Source organism: Salvelinus namaycush, chromosome 6 (genome assembly GCF_016432855.1).
Source record: "Salvelinus namaycush isolate Seneca chromosome 6, SaNama_1.0, whole genome shotgun sequence".
NCBI lineage: Eukaryota > Metazoa > Chordata > Actinopteri > Salmoniformes > Salmonidae > Salvelinus > Salvelinus namaycush.
In genome coordinates this window covers 32,970,841-32,989,019 of record NC_052312.1, presented here as the reverse complement: position 1 = coordinate 32,989,019, position 18,179 = coordinate 32,970,841, and the positions used below count along the sequence as shown (strand labels likewise).

The 18,179-nt window shown below is 43.6% G+C and overlaps 2 protein-coding genes across 4 annotated transcripts; both read left to right on the top strand.

Moving 5' to 3' along the window:
- Positions 1–4,365: 4,365 nt before the first annotated feature.
- LOC120049892 (cAMP-dependent protein kinase type II-beta regulatory subunit-like) lies at positions 4,366–10,173 on the top strand. 2 transcript variants are annotated; one of them, XM_038996383.1, is made up of 11 exons: positions 4,366–4,941; positions 5,522–5,557; positions 6,021–6,073; positions 6,358–6,441; positions 6,567–6,673; positions 7,022–7,175; positions 7,490–7,591; positions 8,259–8,333; positions 8,430–8,498; positions 8,699–8,843; positions 9,037–10,173. In XM_038996383.1, the coding sequence occupies exons 1-11, from the start codon at positions 4,665–4,667 to the stop codon at positions 9,141–9,143; spliced, it is 1,209 nt and encodes a 402-aa protein (XP_038852311.1). In that variant the 5' UTR covers positions 4,366–4,664; the 3' UTR covers positions 9,144–10,173. The 2 variants fall into 2 exon arrangements, with proteins under 2 accessions (XP_038852311.1, XP_038852312.1); XM_038996384.1 differs by lacking the exon at positions 5,522–5,557.
- A 1,013-nt stretch (positions 10,174–11,186) lies between these two features.
- LOC120049891 (HMG box-containing protein 1-like) lies at positions 11,187–17,922 on the top strand. Of its 2 annotated transcripts, none has more exons than XM_038996380.1 (11): positions 11,187–11,271; positions 12,325–12,511; positions 12,791–12,992; positions 13,168–13,303; positions 13,792–13,903; positions 14,848–14,960; positions 15,161–15,317; positions 15,422–15,566; positions 15,744–16,007; positions 16,176–16,317; positions 16,513–17,922. In XM_038996380.1, the coding sequence occupies exons 1-11, from the start codon at positions 11,257–11,259 to the stop codon at positions 16,528–16,530; spliced, it is 1,491 nt and encodes a 496-aa protein (XP_038852308.1). In that variant the 5' UTR covers positions 11,187–11,256; the 3' UTR covers positions 16,531–17,922. The 2 variants fall into 2 exon arrangements, with proteins under 2 accessions (XP_038852308.1, XP_038852310.1); XM_038996382.1 differs by having other exon boundaries at positions 11,249–11,271; positions 12,329–12,511.
- The last annotated feature ends 257 nt before the right edge of the window (positions 17,923–18,179 follow it).

The window sequence follows — 18,179 nt, the reverse complement described above, 5'->3', positions numbered from 1 at the left end:
GTTATATACTATGTCCCATCGCTAGAGGGCGACATGCAGATGTTAAACTGAGTGACTCGCCAACCTCATCAGAGGAAGAGGTCTCTAGGAAACCAAAGGAAGCTTTTCCACACCAGGGTGAGTTTACATAAACCAGAAATCAGAATTTCGGGTGTTTTATCGTGGATGTAGTCAGTATAGGTTTGCCATAAAGTGACCTTTAACTCATCAAGATGAAAGAGGTTGAGGATCAGGCGCGCAGTATCGAAGTAGGCTAGCTAGCTACTTAAATTCATATGAAATGTGTGCAGCACCACCCCATGTCGCCCGCGAAGCGTTTATGCGCGAGCCCAGAGCAATCCAATTATTGACATTGAAGCCAGTGAATCCCAGCTAACCCAATTCGAGCCGACCCAATTGTGTCTCTGTGTCCTGGATAGGTAGCCTCTCTCCATCTCTCAGGTCTTGGGGATGGGGATGCGGTTGCAGCTTCAGTGTGTGCAGCTGGACTCCGTACTGCAGACAGTGAGTGTCCTGGAGGCAATGATCCGGAGGAGCTTTGGTCCTGATGGAGGACAGGTGCTGTTCACACGCCACGGAACACGCATCCTCACAGCCCTGCGGGTGGAACAAAAACCCCCACTAAAACCCGCTCTGGCTCCCAGGAAAAAAACTGCAGTTCCAAATTTGCTCCATTCATTAAAATCACAATTTAACACTCAACAATTTTTTGACTACCTGAACCTACTATTTGGTTTTGAAGCATTGAAACCAAACCATATGATTTGAATGAAAAATACTTTAATGAACATGAAAAGGTGAATGTAGGAAGCGCTCAATTTCAAATAGACTACATGTCTTATTAAACAGCATATAAACACGAAGTAGGTCAGCAGCCAGACAGGGAGCCTAAGAAGGAATGAAAATGAATTATTCATGCAATATTACAAATGTTTCAAGGCTATAGCCTACAAAGAAATACATTGTGAAGCATTTACGAGTGCAACACAGCTGGTAGGGAGTCAGGGACATTCAGCACTCAGCATTTTAACAACCGTTTGTTGTGCTAAATCATTATAGTCTAAATTGCGCATATAAGCTGTGACACTTAGGATTAAATACACATTAAATTAAAAATGCCTTATTAGGCTCAGTCTAGAGTTCCTTTGAATTCCTTTTTAGAAACACCAGTTTGGCCAGGGTCTGTGGCTTCAGGCTCATGTGATGTTGCCTCTAGAGCAGGGCAGCAATGGAGAATATCCTCTCCAAGCTTGCAGAGCCACTGGGGATGCTAAACACCCTTATGGCCGCTCTTGACAGGCTGGGCAGGGATGCAGAGTTTTTCTTTTTTTCTTCTATTGGTAGGCCTAAAGGTTTTTAGGCAAATAACCCAATCAAAATGGAAAGCGCCTTGAAAGGTGGAATATGAAAATCAATCATGGCCTATTGTATAGATAATCTAACAAAAATGAAGGAAACTTTTATGAGGTCAGATTTTTTGTGTATAAATACTTTGCTACAATGAAACTTGATTAGCTACTCACCTCGTTCCTTTCTTTTAGCATGTGCACGTAGTAAGTACACCATCATGCTTTCGGGATATGTGTCATTTCAGATTCCGCAATAATTCTTTAGGACATTACATCACCACACTCCCTCTCTTGCTCTTGGTCCTCATCTTTGTAATTTACCTTGATTTAGCACCTGTGTGTTCTATCAGTTTCTTTACGAAAATATTTAGCGAACTCCATGACAGTAGCTAAAGTAAGGGGATATAGCAGCACACAAGTAGACTACAAATGCATGCTGGGCCAGGAATGCCCAGAGCTCGTGAAGTGAGTGCTATTGGAGCAAAATTGGAGCGGGCGAGAAGGCCGATGCTCTAGCCTTTGGGAATCTCGCTCCATTCTCCAGTCAAATTGGGCACACTCCAGCTCCGCTCCACTCACATACTCTGACATAAACACACACACACACACACACACACACACACACACACACACACACACACACACACACACACACACACACACACACACACACACACACACACGTTCACACTTACAGTACATTGTGAAATCTCAATCTCTGTGTGTGTGTGTAGGATGGTGGTGGAGTGTGTGAGGAGACACAGCTCGGTGACAGGAGACGGCTCCAAGACCTTCGTCCTGCTGCTCGCCTCATTGCTACGGGAGATACAGAAACACACCCGAAAAGCCCGCCGGGAAGGTGCCAAGCGTTTGGCTGAAGCTCTGCTGGCCTTCGGATTGGACGAGCTCAGTGATGTCATCACTGTTGGAGTGGCTCCACATGGCTCCTCCCTTTCAGACACACACACCCCAGGACAGACAGACACACCCACTCTGTGCCGCCTACTCAGTGTTTTCCTTCACACCCGGATCAGCCCTACTCATGCTGAAATCATCAGCCAACTGAACTGTGAGCTGCTCTCCCATTGGAGTTGCCATGGCGACTTCGTAAACTAACACTTCCCTGCTCTGCACACAGCAGTATCAGGCTTCCCTATTGGCTGTTCCCGTCTGCTGGAGGGCCAGGTCATACATGCAGATTTCTCTACACCCCTCCCATTCCGCGACCATGGACCAATCAGGGCCCTTGCGGTGACGGAACCCCTGGAACCCAGCCTACTGATTGGTGGAACTGTACTGGAGCTGGGTGGGGCTAATAGAGGGATAGAAAGTGTGTGTGTGAGATCAGAGCGGGGGGTTAGACAGTGTGTGTCACCCTGCAGCATCTAGGAGTGTCTCTGCTCCTCTCATCAGTCAGACAGTCGGAGGCCTTCCTGGCTGCAGTGGGGAGGAACAGTGTGTGTGTGTGTTAGAGTGTGTGTGTGTGAAGACGACCTTACCTTGTTCTCTGTGCTCAGTGGAGCCCAGCCTGTCTCAGACTGGGCCGTGATTGGACAGGAACATGTTGCTACGGTTACCTTCTGCCAGCCGCTGGTGCCGGGAGCTCACAGGTATGGTTACAGGATAGTTACACGCGCACACACACACACATACACACTATGCTAATTATGTGGTTTTCTCTCTCCCAGGTTCGTCAATGTGGGGTTTCTAAGGCAGATGACAGGGGCAGACCCCACAGTCTGGTTATGTGTGGACAGACAGAGGGCCAGGTGGAACAGAGTGTATGTGCTGTACGAGATACTCTACACATGCTGCATACTACCTGGGGGCCCAAACACAGGACTAGAGCTACAGAAAGAACCGCTTACACACACACAAACGTGATGGAGCCTTGTTGTGTCATTTCCGTGGGCAGGACTTTTGACTTCCTGTTACACCACACCCTCCTACAGCACACACTCCGTCAAACACAGACACGCACACTCCGTCAAACACAGACACGCACACTCTGTCACACTTGGATACCCCTGCCGCCTCGGGGATGACTGCAGAGGCCCAACTGAGTGTGCCCAGACAGATCTACTCCCACAATCCTTGGCGCTACCTTGAGGCTCTCGCACACACTCTCAGCTGCATGCGTAACCATGGTATTTCCCCGGACCCGCCGGAGACAGTGCTGTTCTGGTAGCGGATGGTTCTAATCTGGTCCAGGCTGACACTAGGTCAGGATCTATGTCTGGGTCAGGGGTAAAGGAGGTGACGGTTTGGTCAAGCTCTGGCTCTAGTTCAGGTGTGGAGTCAGTGTCCTGTAAGTTTCATCTGATCCTGGCTGTTCTACAGTGTCTCAGGAGTCTACTGTCTGTGGACCCTGTACTACACACTAATACCTCACACACCTGTCAGAGAGAAGAGGAGGAGGGTGACGACTGAGAACTCATACTTGATTTTGTTTCATTGTTCATCCAAAAGTTCTTGAAAAAGTAATCTCCTTGTGTAGTATGTCTTTGCATATGAATTTCTATGTTAATAAATCCGATTTGAGTAAATGGTTATATGGTTATATTATGTTGTTACAGCAACTGAACAGAATGTGTCCTTCATCGCCTCTCTGCTCCACTGTAGAGGAGAAAACACTCTGCCCAACCCTTCCTTTTTCTTATTAATTAACTTCTAAGGAGGTCAGTTGCTGTATTTAGGTATCAATTAAAAATGGAATATCCTTGTGAAATAATTGTTCACAGTGTAGGCCTACATAGTACAATTGTTATGCAAAAAGGAAAATGCTATGCTCGACTGTCAATATGCATGACGAAATATTTCGAATAATGTACATGGAATGTGAATTTTGAGAATGGTAAAATCACAAGAGTTTCTAAACATTCTGTACTGTTTGGTTAAACGATGCTCCCATGAGATGAAGTGGTGACTGATCTGCTCACTCTTCTATTTCTATGATTCTGCGTGCGCAATCTCTAGATGGTTGGTTGTCATGGATACCTGGGTCACATGCGTGGGTTTCCTGAAGCCAGCAGCAAAATGATGCGAGCTAGCTAGCTAGCATTCTTACTGCCGTTTTCATTCAGATTTCATCAAAAGGCGGTAGCTAAATTAGCAAACTATAGCTAGCTACAGATGAACATACATTGAGAATGGGTATAACGCCAACAACATTTGTTGCAAAAGGCTGTGTTTGTGGACGTATTATTCAAGTGAGCTTTCAACCCTTACAAGCCTGAGCTGGAATATCATTTTTTTATATTCAGAAAATAGCCACCGGTATTTTTATTTTCCTGACTCTTCAAAGACCGATTAGAAATGAGTATTGAAATCCCAGACGGATTGACGGAGCTGTTGCAAAGCTTTACAGTGGAAGTGTTGAGGAATCAGCCAGGAGACCTTCTGGACTTTGCCTTGCAGTATTTCATCCAACTGAAGGAGAATCAGAGAGGATCCGCCTTTGACAATGCACGAAATTCGGCTAACGGTCGAGCTGGCGATAATGTTAGCAGTGGAAGATCGGTCAATTTTGCCGAGGAGGCAGTGCAAATTGATTCGGAAAATGAAGAAGATGATGATGAGGAGGAATTCGTAGGTAGCTAACCTCACCGTTCTGCTAGAAAAGTCAGTACTACCCTGTGTGGTGCTGCTAACCTTGATAGCTAGCTAGCTAGCTAATGACGTTACGGTGGCAGCCACTGAGACAGTCAAGCTCGCTAACGTTTTGCTACTACTATACTATAGTTACAGTAGTCAGCCCAGCTGACGTTAGCTACTGACCATTTTACCACGAATCCCTCGTGGACAGAGGGAAGTGACAACTTTCGCGATAATTTTACTTCTGGGTAACAGATGCCAAGCCAAGAAAAGGCAATTGAACACTAATCTCAAAGGGAAATGGCTATCTAGCTAAGTTACCATCTCAAAACCTCGAGTAACCCCCATTGTTTACTTTGGCCGGCAGTGGAGTGGAAAGAATGTCCTGAAAGTGTCAGTGACTATCCTGACCTGTGTGAGCATCAGTAGCGTTAGCTAGCTAGATTCATTCCATGTTAGCTGAAAACAATCAACAGTGATTTTAGATCAGAATACTCTCTATATGTCAAGCCAGAACATTGTTACACGGTTATATCATAGTAAAATACACCTCATCTTCATGTAACTTTTTTTATTAGCTCCAGTGATCAACAGATTCTTGAGAAGATCTTCAGGTAAGAAGGTTTGATATTCCAGCTATGTCCTTTGTATGTTGCATCCACAGAAGTACCCACTTTTCCAGTGTTTTCGACATAGTGACAGGAAATGACATGTGAAGTGTGTGTTTGATGGGCATAATGATATCCTCTCAGCGGCTGGGACTATTGTCAGAGCAGCAGTTGCTGCTGTCATCACTATCACATATGTTAATAGTACTGTAGCAGGATCACACAAATGTCTGTCTGCTAGCCAGAGGGTTTTCAGTGCACACAATACTCAAGTATCAGGAGCAGTCCAGAGTTCAGCTTGTTCACCTATAGAGACATGACAGGCTTAAACAATGCTGTGTGAAATGGATTATACTGCAGATTACGTGACCACCTTGGTTTGGTGTGGTTGGAATCACTCTTGGAATCCTGAGTGAAATCTGAACGAGGCACTCAAGTGTAATGTGATGACTCTTGTTCCTCTCCACAGTATGTGCTGAAGCATTCAACCCTGATGAGGAAGAGGAGGACAAAGATCCCAGGGTAAAATCACTTAACCTCCATCACTATGGGGTTGACCTTTAACCTCAAGTTAGCTAACGATGTGATGCCGCTGGACCACTGCAAACCATCGTTGATCAAAACTGGTTTAGGTTGAACGTTTGTGTATTTATCAAGAACAAAAGAACGTTTCAGCAGAAGAAGTCAGGTGCTGAGTGAAACAGGGTGGGAAGGAGATTAGATGACTGTCTGCACTCTGTACTTGAACCTGATACAGTAGCTATATTAATACATGCTAATTATGGCTCTGCTCTGCTCTCTTCCAGATCACCCATCCTAAAACCGACGAGCAGAGGCACAGACTACAGGAGGCCTGCAAAGACATTCTACTGTTCAAAAATCTAGACCCGGTAAAGTGAAGTGGGGTGGAAAGACTATAGGTTAAACAAATGCATTGAGGAAAAGTCAACAAAAACTGTATATGGATGCTGCTGTGTGCCGTGTCACTGATATATCTCTGTGGTTGTGTTAACAGGAGCAGATGTCCCAAGTACTGGATGCAATGTTTGAGATGACAGTGGAGGCTGGCGAACACATTATAGACCAGGATGACGATGGGGACAACTTCTATGTTATCGAAAGGTAGGACTTCAGATTCATCAAGACATTGTAAACAGACTAGACAGTCTATACAGCACTTTTTGATCCCAGGGCCCATATCCACAACGTTTCTCAGAGTAGAAGGGCTGTTCTAGCATCAGTTTAGCCTTTTAGATCATAATGAATATGATTATATGGACAGATCCTAGATCAACACTCCTACTCTGAGATGCTTTGCTGATACTGGCGATGATGGGTCTGAAATCCCATCCTATTTCCTGTATTATGCACTACTATTGGCCAGAGTTGGGTGCGATACAAGATTTTCCCATATAATAAATACTTATGCAATTAATGAATTTATCATTATGATGTTGCCTTCTTTCCCAGAGGGACCTTTGACATCCTGATGAAAGCCGACAGAGTGGAGCATGTGGTGGGTTCCTATGACAACCAGGGCAGTTTTGGCGAGCTTGCCCTGATGTACAACACACCCAGGGCTGCCACCATCATCGCCACCTCTGTGGGAGCCCTCTGGTGCATGGTAGGTTTAAGGAAATGGATGAGAGGATGTGTAGGTAGGCTGTTACGTACTGTAGGTTTGAATGGTAGACTATGCCCCCCGGTAGATTGTGGAATGAATTACAGAAGTGATGCCGGAAGCAAAACATGCCAACACGCCCTGGGTTGTCTGAAGGCATCAGCCTACTCTCTTGAGATCATAATCTTAACCGTTACGGGACAAAACGGTGAAACTGGCCCCAGATGAGGGTTGAAGCAACTTGGTTACTGGAGTAACCATGTCATGTGGTGTTTGGTTGAAATGATCTGAGGCCTGTGATGTTGTATGTACTCTAGGACCGACTGACATTCAGGAGGATCATAGTAAAGAACAACCACAAGAAGAGGAAGATGTACGAGGCTTTCATCGAGTCACTGCCCCTGCTCACATCCCTACAGGTATCAACTGTGATCTCTATAGGTTGTTATCAGTAAACCTCTCAGTAAGGTGCAGAGCGTTCGATTTGCCTGCTGGGGGGCAAGGAGACCCCCAGCTCCGCTCAAACCATTGACAACTGCGTGCCATTTTCAAGGGATTGTCAAATAAATGACCATTATTTGATTGAATAATAATCAGCTCCTGGAGAACAAGTCAGAACTACTAATTTGGGATTATTCCACGCAAAACTGGAACATCAGTGACACTTGATAATGCATTAATAGCACAGTTCTAACACTTTGCATTCTATAGTATACACAATGCATAATGATATACACCATAAGCACCTACACTACCGTTCAAAAGTTTGGGGTCACTTAGAAATGTCTTTGTTTTTGAAAGAAAAGCTCATTGTTTTGTCCATTTAAAATAACATCAAATTGATCAGAGGTCACTGGTCATTAGACAATAGTCATTTACAACATTAACAATGTCTACACTGTATTTCTGATCAATTTGATGTTATTTTAATGGACACAAAAATGTTGCTTTTCTTTTCAAAAACAAGGACATTTCTAAGTGACTCAACTTTTGAACGGTAGTGTATATCTGCAGTACAAACGTGTTTATCTCCCATCTGTCGAGCATTATAGCAGCTATCACAACTGTTCTCTCTTGTCCTGACAGGTCTCTGAGAGGATGTGTGTGGTGGATGTTCTATCCTCCAAGACCTACACTGACGGAGAACAGATTATAGCGCAGGTAATTCTCTCTCATTATCCCTGTATTTGGAGAAAGTCCATGTAAAATGTAAGAGGTGCTACTCAAATGACTAACTAACTGTTGTTGTTTTGCCAGGGGGCCACAGCTAACTGTTTCTACATAGTAGAATCTGGTCAAGTACGAATAACAATGAATACGAGCAAGGTAAGGCTACTCTATGCTTCTGGATGCTCTACCGTTCTTGAAACTGTCGATACGTATTCATGGACATGTTAATATGTCTTGAGTTAGTGTTAACAGGTTAGAATGAGCTGAAAGCACCGTTACCGAGCATGTCAATACTACTGTTTGTTCTACTGAAAGCACTATATGTCTTGTATTGTCTGACTGTCTCTTACCCCCAGTTGAAAAAGGAGGAGGGAGAAGGGGTGGAAGAGGAGGTAGAGATTGCCATGTGCACCAGGGGACAGTACTTTGGAGAGCTGGCTCTGGTCACCAACAAGCCCCGGGCTGCTTCAGCGTACGCTGTAGGAAACGTCAAGTGTCTAGGTAAGTAGATAAAGACTGCAATCAGCTGGAGGAGCGCTGCACTCCAGGAATTGTATCATTGTCAATACTTATGCTCTCGAGTCTAGCTGATATCCAATAGCCTTGCTACGTTAGCTGCAGCTGATATGGTTGTCCTTGTGTTTTTTGTCTATGATACGTGTGTTTGTGTTTGTGCGGTGTTTGTGTGTTCTAGTGATGGACGTGCAGGCGTTTGAGCGTCTGCTGGGCCCCTGCATGGACATCATGAAGAGGAACATCGTCGACTACGACGAGCAGCTGGCCGCGCTGTTCGGGAAGTAACACCGGCGTTCACGACAACGACACCGCGTGATAGAGTACACTCGGCAAAGACAGCTGAGACGTGATGTTTTTATAACAAGGGACTCCTAGACTCTCCTGAGGGGCCAAATACCCCTGGTACTGATCTGCTTTATTATCAGTCTGCTTTAACACACATCACCCACTGTGTTTATATTACAGTATTAGCAATCAGACCATTTTAGATCGAGGTTTGTTCATACTGGAAACTCATACTTCATATGAGATGAATCCCATTTATATAGTTTTAGTATTTTGTATGATACATGAACATAGTGGTGTTTGTTAATGACCTTCAGATTCATTCCTGGGCCTTATATCCAAATGGTACATATTAAGACACACTTCTATCAGGTTTGTCTAATAGATGAACTACGTTACGGCTTTTGATTCAATCTATTGTCCAGCATTTAACCTTCCCTCACGGAAAAACACTTTAAAAAGATGTTGCTATTTTTGTTGTTGTTGCCTATAAATGTTACCACAAGCATATGAATTCATAATGAAATAAGATTATACTTGTTGTATCTTATCTCCCAAGTGTATTAGCTACTTTTTAGAGTAACATTTTAGTCTGGACAATTTATGTCATATGAAAACAACAGTTTTTCCCAGAAGGAAAAAGCAACATAGAGTTGGTAGTGGTATATTTCAGTGTACCTTTCACTTGTAGTTGTCAACTTGTTTTTGATTAAATTGGAACAATGCATATTGTACTTGAAGTTTAATAGTGCTATAGTCCTGAGTTAAGCATTTATGATCTAGTTGGTAAAGAGCATTAGTAGCCAATCATTTGTTAAACTAACGTATTATATTTGTTAAATCAAATGGGACATTGACACAACTTGGTGCTCTGTAGCAAAAAAAAGGCAGTATTTCCTGACAAATCCATATGTGAAGTTGGTCTAAACAGAACCAATTCATTAATGGACTGTGTTGCTTACTTCATTTTTTTTTTTACTAGTTATTGTGTTATAAGCTGTTAATAAATTGTCAGAGGATGTTTCTTAGACACAGTGTCTTTTCCCACGTGATTTTTGATGTATCAGTGGGTGTTTTGGAGTACTGATTTTGAGCTCAAAATTTCCAACAGGTTAAACAGACATAGCGTGTCTTCATAAGGGAAATATCAGATAGGGAAATTCTCTTAGCATTTTGCATATTACTGCTAGGCCTACGTTTGGTACATAGTTTCTTTGGTACAGTCTGTTTAAAAAAAGAAAATATTTGTTGTTTTTGTCATTCACGCACTGCTCTCCTTAATAGCTTAGTACCGTATTTGCCTTTTTGAACCAGAGATTTCATAAATGTCATTATTTTAACCTGCCAATACATTGTCAGATAGATGTTCAACCTCCAATGCAAGTAAATCTCTAAACCAGTTTTATCAGTCAACTGAAAGGATTTATCTTGCCTACCTCTGCACATAATTACCTATGCCAACAACAGGTATCTGCCATTCCTTGTTTCATGGTGTTAATGTTTGTGTTCTGTGTGTAAAAACAGAGTTCAATTTGTTTAATTTAATATTTTTTTAAGTTTCCACACCGACACTTGCTTTGCAGTTTCCCCTTTTTCTTGTAATATTGTTACAACACGCCTAATTTCCTGAGTATTTTCAGTATCTTAACTGTTATTTGAATTTCCATTGCAATAAACTTAGGTTTTGTATAAATAATTGAACATTTGCATTTTTTACTGTTGGAAAACCTTTTAAAAACGTATCTGGTGTGTATATCACACAGGTAAAAGCAAACAGCAAATGCATGCATGTTTACAAACCTTTATCAAAGACAGTCTGTGCCTTTATTTTTGACTATGGCTTTGTCTGCCAGTCCTTGACATTATAGTCCAAACTGTTACCAAACCTCATACAGTATAAAAACTACAATAGCTAGTTGCACGAAGTCGTCCAATTAGAGCCATCTGAGAGATGAGGGACATGGATTACAGCCAAAAGGAACTGCGCAAACAAATATGAGGGTGTATTTACTTAGTGAATAACCAATTACCAAGAGAGAAGTCATAGATTGACGTCTGAAGCCACCAATAATGTTTGCGAAAAAGAATAATATTTATCTCTCACTTCTCGTTGATGGCGACTGTTTTGGTGAGTTGCAAAGAAAGTTTATTAGAAATACTGTAGACAGAGTTTATTTCAACGAAATGAATAAATAAATAGCAAAATCTTAAAGGTGCATAGGAAAAAGGCGAAGTTGGGATTGCCTTCTTCAGTTTCGAATGACATGTCAGATCGCATACAAATTTCATTGTTGGCGTTTAGTTTTCTTACCAGCTTGAGCAAGAGACGAAGGCATAGGCTCTTTCTTTCATTCTTTCATTTCATTGTATAAAAATAATAACATTTGCTCCTCATGACATGTTTTAATATTTTCTGCTTCCGCATATAGCACAAGATCCAATACTTGTCGATTTTTATTAAACTGTGTTTTCTGTCAGCTCGACACTTCTGTGTTTTGACTAAGCCTTTGCCAAATTAGGTTGCGTTTTCCAAATCAATGGGATCGTGTATTACTATGTAAGTATTTCGTTATAAACCAAATCAGTCGGCAGTAATATAGTTAGCTGTCGATGCTGGGTATAACTATTTGTGAGATATTTTCGTGATTTTAACTTATGCGAGTGAGTTATCGTCCTTTCACGGTATTGAATGAATGAGCGCAAATGCGCACGCGCGATGTCCTGAACGTTTATAAACAAGGCCTGCATCACATGACGCTGTTGCGAAATTGAATGGAAAAAGTTATCTCTCTAATTTTACTCATTATGATGGTACGTTGTTTATACAATTATATGAGTGTTACTTTTTTTGTAATAGCTGCTCTCAATTTACAACACAAATGTTGACAAATGGCATAGGCGTAATTGGTTCTGCGTAAGAAAAATCGCCCAGCTCCCCATCCTTCCCTTCCTCATCGCACCCCCTTTTTTTCCCCACTTCAACGCCCCTTTCCAATGTTGTACACCAGGGTACACTGTCCCGCGAAAGTCCCGTAAAATCATCCTATTGTCCCGCATTTGGGTATTTTAAATGTGGTCACCCTAGTAACACATAACAGTTGTATTGTGCTCACATTCAATAACTTTGTTAATAAAACGTTAATGAATGAATGAATGTGTGTGTGTGTGTGTTTGTGTCCAGTCAGATGACCTAAAGAAGCATTATAACATGGTGTGGGAAATTAAGAGTCCCCTGAGCAGCAGCAGTAGAATGTTGGATATCACAGGGCCAGAGGCAAGTAGAGAACAGGGCTTGGACCTTCTCCAGTGTGAAGAACACCTGCCCTCCTCCCTCGGATGCCCCACCAGTGACAGCCACATGGAATACGGTAATAATAAGCCAATGTCATGTTTATGATGTGATTATAGATGTGTAATGTAGGCTATGCTTTATACAGGTAAATATTATGGTCAATTATTACCATACTTTTAAATTATAAAGCACCTTTTGTACATCATTAAGCAGAGTGATACAAATACATAATTCCTGATTTACTGTGAAACATCATGCTTTTAGATCTCTGTTCATTCTAGCTATTCTGTTTACATATTTAACCCCGTAAAGGAACTCTGAACCTAGTTATTATATTTCTGTAATTTCCCCTTAGATGACCTCCCAGAGCTGGAGGAGGTGGAGGAGGACCAGACAGCCCCCGCCGTGTTTCAGGTGGGGGCGGGGGTGTCCCATCAGGAACGTGACGGACATAGTCATACGGCCGGGCCCCTGGACACACACTGGCTCACACAGCTAGCTCACATCGCCACAGGCCCCCAGAGTCCCCTGCTACAGGGTTCCACTCAGGTCGTCAGGTAGGGTTGTTACTGTACCACACACACACACACACACACACACACACACACACACACACACACACACACACACACACACACACACACACACACACACACACACACACACACACACACACACACACACCTGCTCCCGTTTTAATACTTCATAACTGTCCATTTCGAACTACCCCAGGTCAACTCCCGTCCACATCTTTGGCATCAGTAGTAACCTCCATTCCTACGCACGGCCTCCCCACACCCGGCCTCCCCTGACCTCCAGCAGCCTGCCCTCTAGAGGCCAACACAGGGAGCGCAGCAGGCGAGTCAGGGTAAGAGCTGTTATTTTTTATTTTATTTTATTTAGGTATGTCAGTTAATTAAGAACTAGGCAAGTCAGTTAAGAACAAATTCTTATTTGCAATGATGGCCTACCCCAGCCAAACCCAGACGACGCTGGGCCAATTGTGCGCCGCCCTCTGGGACTACCAATCACGGCCGGATGTGATTCAGCCTGGATTCAAACTAGGGACTGTAGTGTCGCCTCTTGCACCGAGATGCAGTGCCTTAGACCGCTGCGCCATCCGGGAGCACGTTATGCTACACTAAATTCATGCTGCACTGGTGGCAACACTGGACCAGTGCAGCAAACGCACTGCTTTTACCGAGAATATTAAGTCAATTATACAATTTCAAGTCGATCGTCTTTCCCCGTGAATTTGAAATATGGAGTTGTTTGAGAATGTAAGTGAAAGTTAGCTAGCTAACTAACTGATCCTGCTTTCGTGATAACCCCCTCTGGTCTCTCTCCTCTCTACAGGTCAGTAGTGAGTGTGAGTCTGCTGTGTCCTGTCACTCCTCTGTGTCTGATGACGAGGACATGGGCTGGAGCCACTCCTGGCCACCTACTGCCTGGCACTGCTTCCTCAAAGGTACATATATATATATATTTATTTATTTATATATACTGTATATATATATGCACTTATCGGCCAGTTTATTAGCTACGTGGCTGTGGCTTGCTATATAAAGCAGGCAGACAGATATCGAGGCATTCAGTTAGAATGAGCAAAACGAGTGCCCATATCAACTTTGAGCATGGCATGATCGTCACTGTTAGTATCTCAGAATCGGCCGCCCTCCTGGGCTTTTCAAGCACGACCGTGTCTAAGGTTTACAGAGAATGGTGCAACAAACACAAAACATCCAGTCAGCAGCAGCCCTGATGGCGAAAACAGCTTGTTGATGAGAGAGGTCGAAGGAGAATGGCAAGAATCGTGTACGCTAACAGGTAGACGCAAACAGAAAAATCATTTGCAGTACAACAGTGGTGTGCAGAACGGCATCTCAGAATGCACAACTCGTCGATCCTTGTCACGGATGGGCTATTACAGCAGACGACCACACCGGGTTCCACTCCTATCAAATAAAAATAAGAAGTGGCTCCAGTGGGCGCGTGATCATACTGGACAACTGAGGAGTGGAAACACATCGCCTGGCTCGACGAATCCCGGTTCCTGTTGCGTCAAGCTCGATTTAGCGTAAGCAGCATGAGTCCATGGACACATCCTGCCTGGTGTCAACAGTACAGGCTGGTGGTGTACTGGTGTAGGGAATGTTTTCCTGGTACACATTAGATCCCTTGATACCAATTGGGCATGGATTCTACAAGCGTTTCCGACACCTTATAGAATCCATACCCAAAGAATTCAGGCCGTTCTGGGGGCAAAGGGGGGTCCGACCTGGTACTAAATGTACTTAATAAACTGGGCACTGACTGTATATGTCTATGTGATCACTTCCGGGACCGAACGCCTGACCTTGTTGTGTAATGACCATTAATCAATTTTCTATACATTTCTTCCTGTGTCCTCAGGCACTCGTCTGCGGTTCCATAAGGGTTCTAGTGTGGAGTGGCAGGATGCTGAGAAACTGGTGTCAGACGAAGACTCAGACGATGAGGCAGAGGCTATAACCCGCCCCCTGAAGGTATATAGTATATACTCATTTAGAGGCAATATCACATCCCCTGAAGGTACAATAATGCCTAGCTCAGTGGACTAATGTGTTCCTGAGTAACACAGTTTAACTGAAATTCTTTAATATGGTCTCCTATCATCTCCTATCTACCTATGAGCCCCTTGTGAGTAAAGTTCCCCATCAATAACTCTGTTGTGTCTTGTCCTCAGGGCTATGGTCGTGAGGGCCTGAGGCTGGTGTCCCACACAGAGAGCCGGGCGTTCGGCCAGTCCGTCCTCAAGCTGACCTTTGACCCAGGTGCCTGTGGGGAGTGTCTTCTGTCCGCTGAGTGTCAGCTGGACCACCCGTTCTACGTCAGAAACAAAGGTAGGAGGCCCGGGTGTGTGTGGGTGATGTGTGTGTAACGTATGTAAAGTATAAGGTGTATGTGTGTAACGTGTGTTTTTCTAACGTGTGTGTTCTTGTGGCAGGCTGGTCGTCGTTCTACCCCAGTCTGACTGTGGTGCAGTATGGGATCCCGTGCTATGAGGTGATGGTGGGAGACGTGTGTCTGCCTCCTGGACACAGAGATGCCGTCCACACTGACGACTCCCTGGTGTTCGACACATTCAGGAGGTAAAACCCCTCCGCGTTAGTTCAATAGCGGTAGTAGTGTCCATTCTGTACTTTACAAACCATGTGTGACACGCTGGATTTGAACCGCGGCTCAAGACTGTGTTAGTCCCCCTGAGCTAAAGCCTCTCAGATCTCAGTGTGTGACTCTTCTTTGTGTTCCTGTGTTTTTCACATCAGTTATGACTTCACTCCCCTGGACTCGTCGGCGGTGTACGTCCTGAGCAGCATGGCCCGGCAGCGTAGGACCTCCCAGTCCGGCGGGGGCGCCGTCAGCCCCGACCAAGACACACACCGCAACAAGCTAATTAAGAGCCAGCAGGACTCGGGAGCAGCCGGCGTGGCTTCGCCCACGAAGTGCAAGCGGCCAATGAATGCATTCATGCTATTCGCAAAGAAGTTCAGGTTGGAGTACACCCAGATGTACCCTGGGAAGGACAACAGGTGTGTGTGTGCGTGTGCGCATTTGTGTGTGCAAAAAAATCCCCAAATTCCCTGGACTAATCAATCAAGTGAATGTAACACATTATTGTGTGTGTGTGTGTGTGTGTGTGTGTGTGTGTGTGTGTGTGTGTGTGTGTGTGTGTGTGTGTGTGTGTGTGCTGCCCTCAGAGCGATCAGTGTGATCCTGGGAGAGAAGTGGAAGAAGATGCGAGGAGAGGAGAGAAGGATGTACACCATGGAGGCCAAGGTTCTGGCTGACGAGCAGAAGAGACTCAACCCTGACTGCTGGAAACGCAAGAGAACCAACTCAGTGAGGAGAGGACACACACACACACACACACACACACACACACACACACACACACACACACACACACACACACACACACACACACACACACACACACATAGCCTATGAAGCCTCTTGCATGGTGGTCATTTCAATATCAGCCCCTTGGAACTGTTCCTAACCTTTCCTCTCTCTTTATCTTGTTCTCCGTTACAGGGTTCCCAGGGGAACTAAGAGGCGCAGACACACGAGAGAGAGGGATGAGGCAGATGACAGGAGAAAAGAGAGGGAGGCGATGGAGGGGAGGACAAACCGAGAAGAGGGGTGTATGGGGGGAGGCAGTACATGCTCAAACCGGCTACCACTCCTGAGCTGAGGAAGATGCACACATGCACACACACACACACACACACACACACACACACACACACACACACACACACACACACACACACACACACACACACACACACACACACACACACACACACACACACACACACACACACACACACACTTTAGAGCCAGCTACACTTCCTGTGACGTTACTCTACTGTGATTCGGGGTATGCTTGCTTTCTAAACAAATAGAGATTTATGTAAGAAAAAAAAATATATATATAGATATATACAGTATATATAATATACTAACTGTGCTTGAATATAGGATATTTTTTTAATGTCCGACTTGCCTTAATCTTCCAAAGCAAGAATGTATTCTTTTTAACTCATTTCAGGTCATTTCATACCTTATTGCTTGAAAAACATGAGCCCATGTGGTGCTGTAGAGTTGGGAAAGGGGAGGTGAAAACTAAATGTCTATTTTTCAACCAGAGATCAGTCTAGGGAATTTAAAAAATGCTTCCGATTATTCTTATGCCTATATTTGTATAACTCAATATATTATTGCACAAAAAAAACTATTTTTGACTTTGTACATGCAGAGGGGAAGGGAGGGAGGGGTGGGTGGGATATGTGCTTAACCTTGATTCTTGCTGTATTCCAAATAGACACCTACCCCCTTAGGCACTTAAAAACTACACTCAAAAACAATATTTTGGTATTTGTTACATTAGTCCATTGTTGATACCAAAATGTTTGCATGTCAGCAGCTTTCAAGATATTGGACTTTCAAGAAGCAAAGTGTCACTTGCCACATCATAGTTTTTGATTGGATGTTTCCTTTAAAGTAGATCTTATTTATTCATCTCATATCTACACTGGTGTCTAGTGGGTAGGGGTTGGTTTGGAACTGGGCATATCTTACCCGGGTCAAGTGTACTGGGTGTGTGACAAACGAATAGGCCATATAATAATGACGTGTTATATTCTAATGATGTTAACATACCTATGGGACAGACATGCATACTCTCACTGCAATTATGCACAGCATACACTTTATCTTCTGTATGACGGATATGTGTTGTGTACATCAATATGTAACGTATAATTCAAGTATAGCTATATGCAAGTATAATTTCTGACTCAATCTCAGTTTAACTATCAAGATTGTGAAATTGATTTGATTAGTTTATTTATTTCTCTTCATCAATAATGTACAGGTCCTCCTGAAACTTGTACCCACAATGCTCTTGTATTATAGTATAAATATAAGCATGGATTTAAACTTTTTTTTTGTGAAAGAGTTTGATTGGGGTAAAGGAAAGTTTACTGAGACGACGACAAGAGTCTGTTGTGATAGTAAATGACGAGGTTAAGGTTTAGAGAACATATTTAGTCATCCTGTTCAAATATACAGTGCTGTTTATAATAATCTTATGACTACTCAAAAGTCCAAACTTTATAATGTTAAAAAAGATCAAAACATAAGAAATAAGCATTATCGATATTTGAACTCAATTATCAACACAGTAATACACCCCC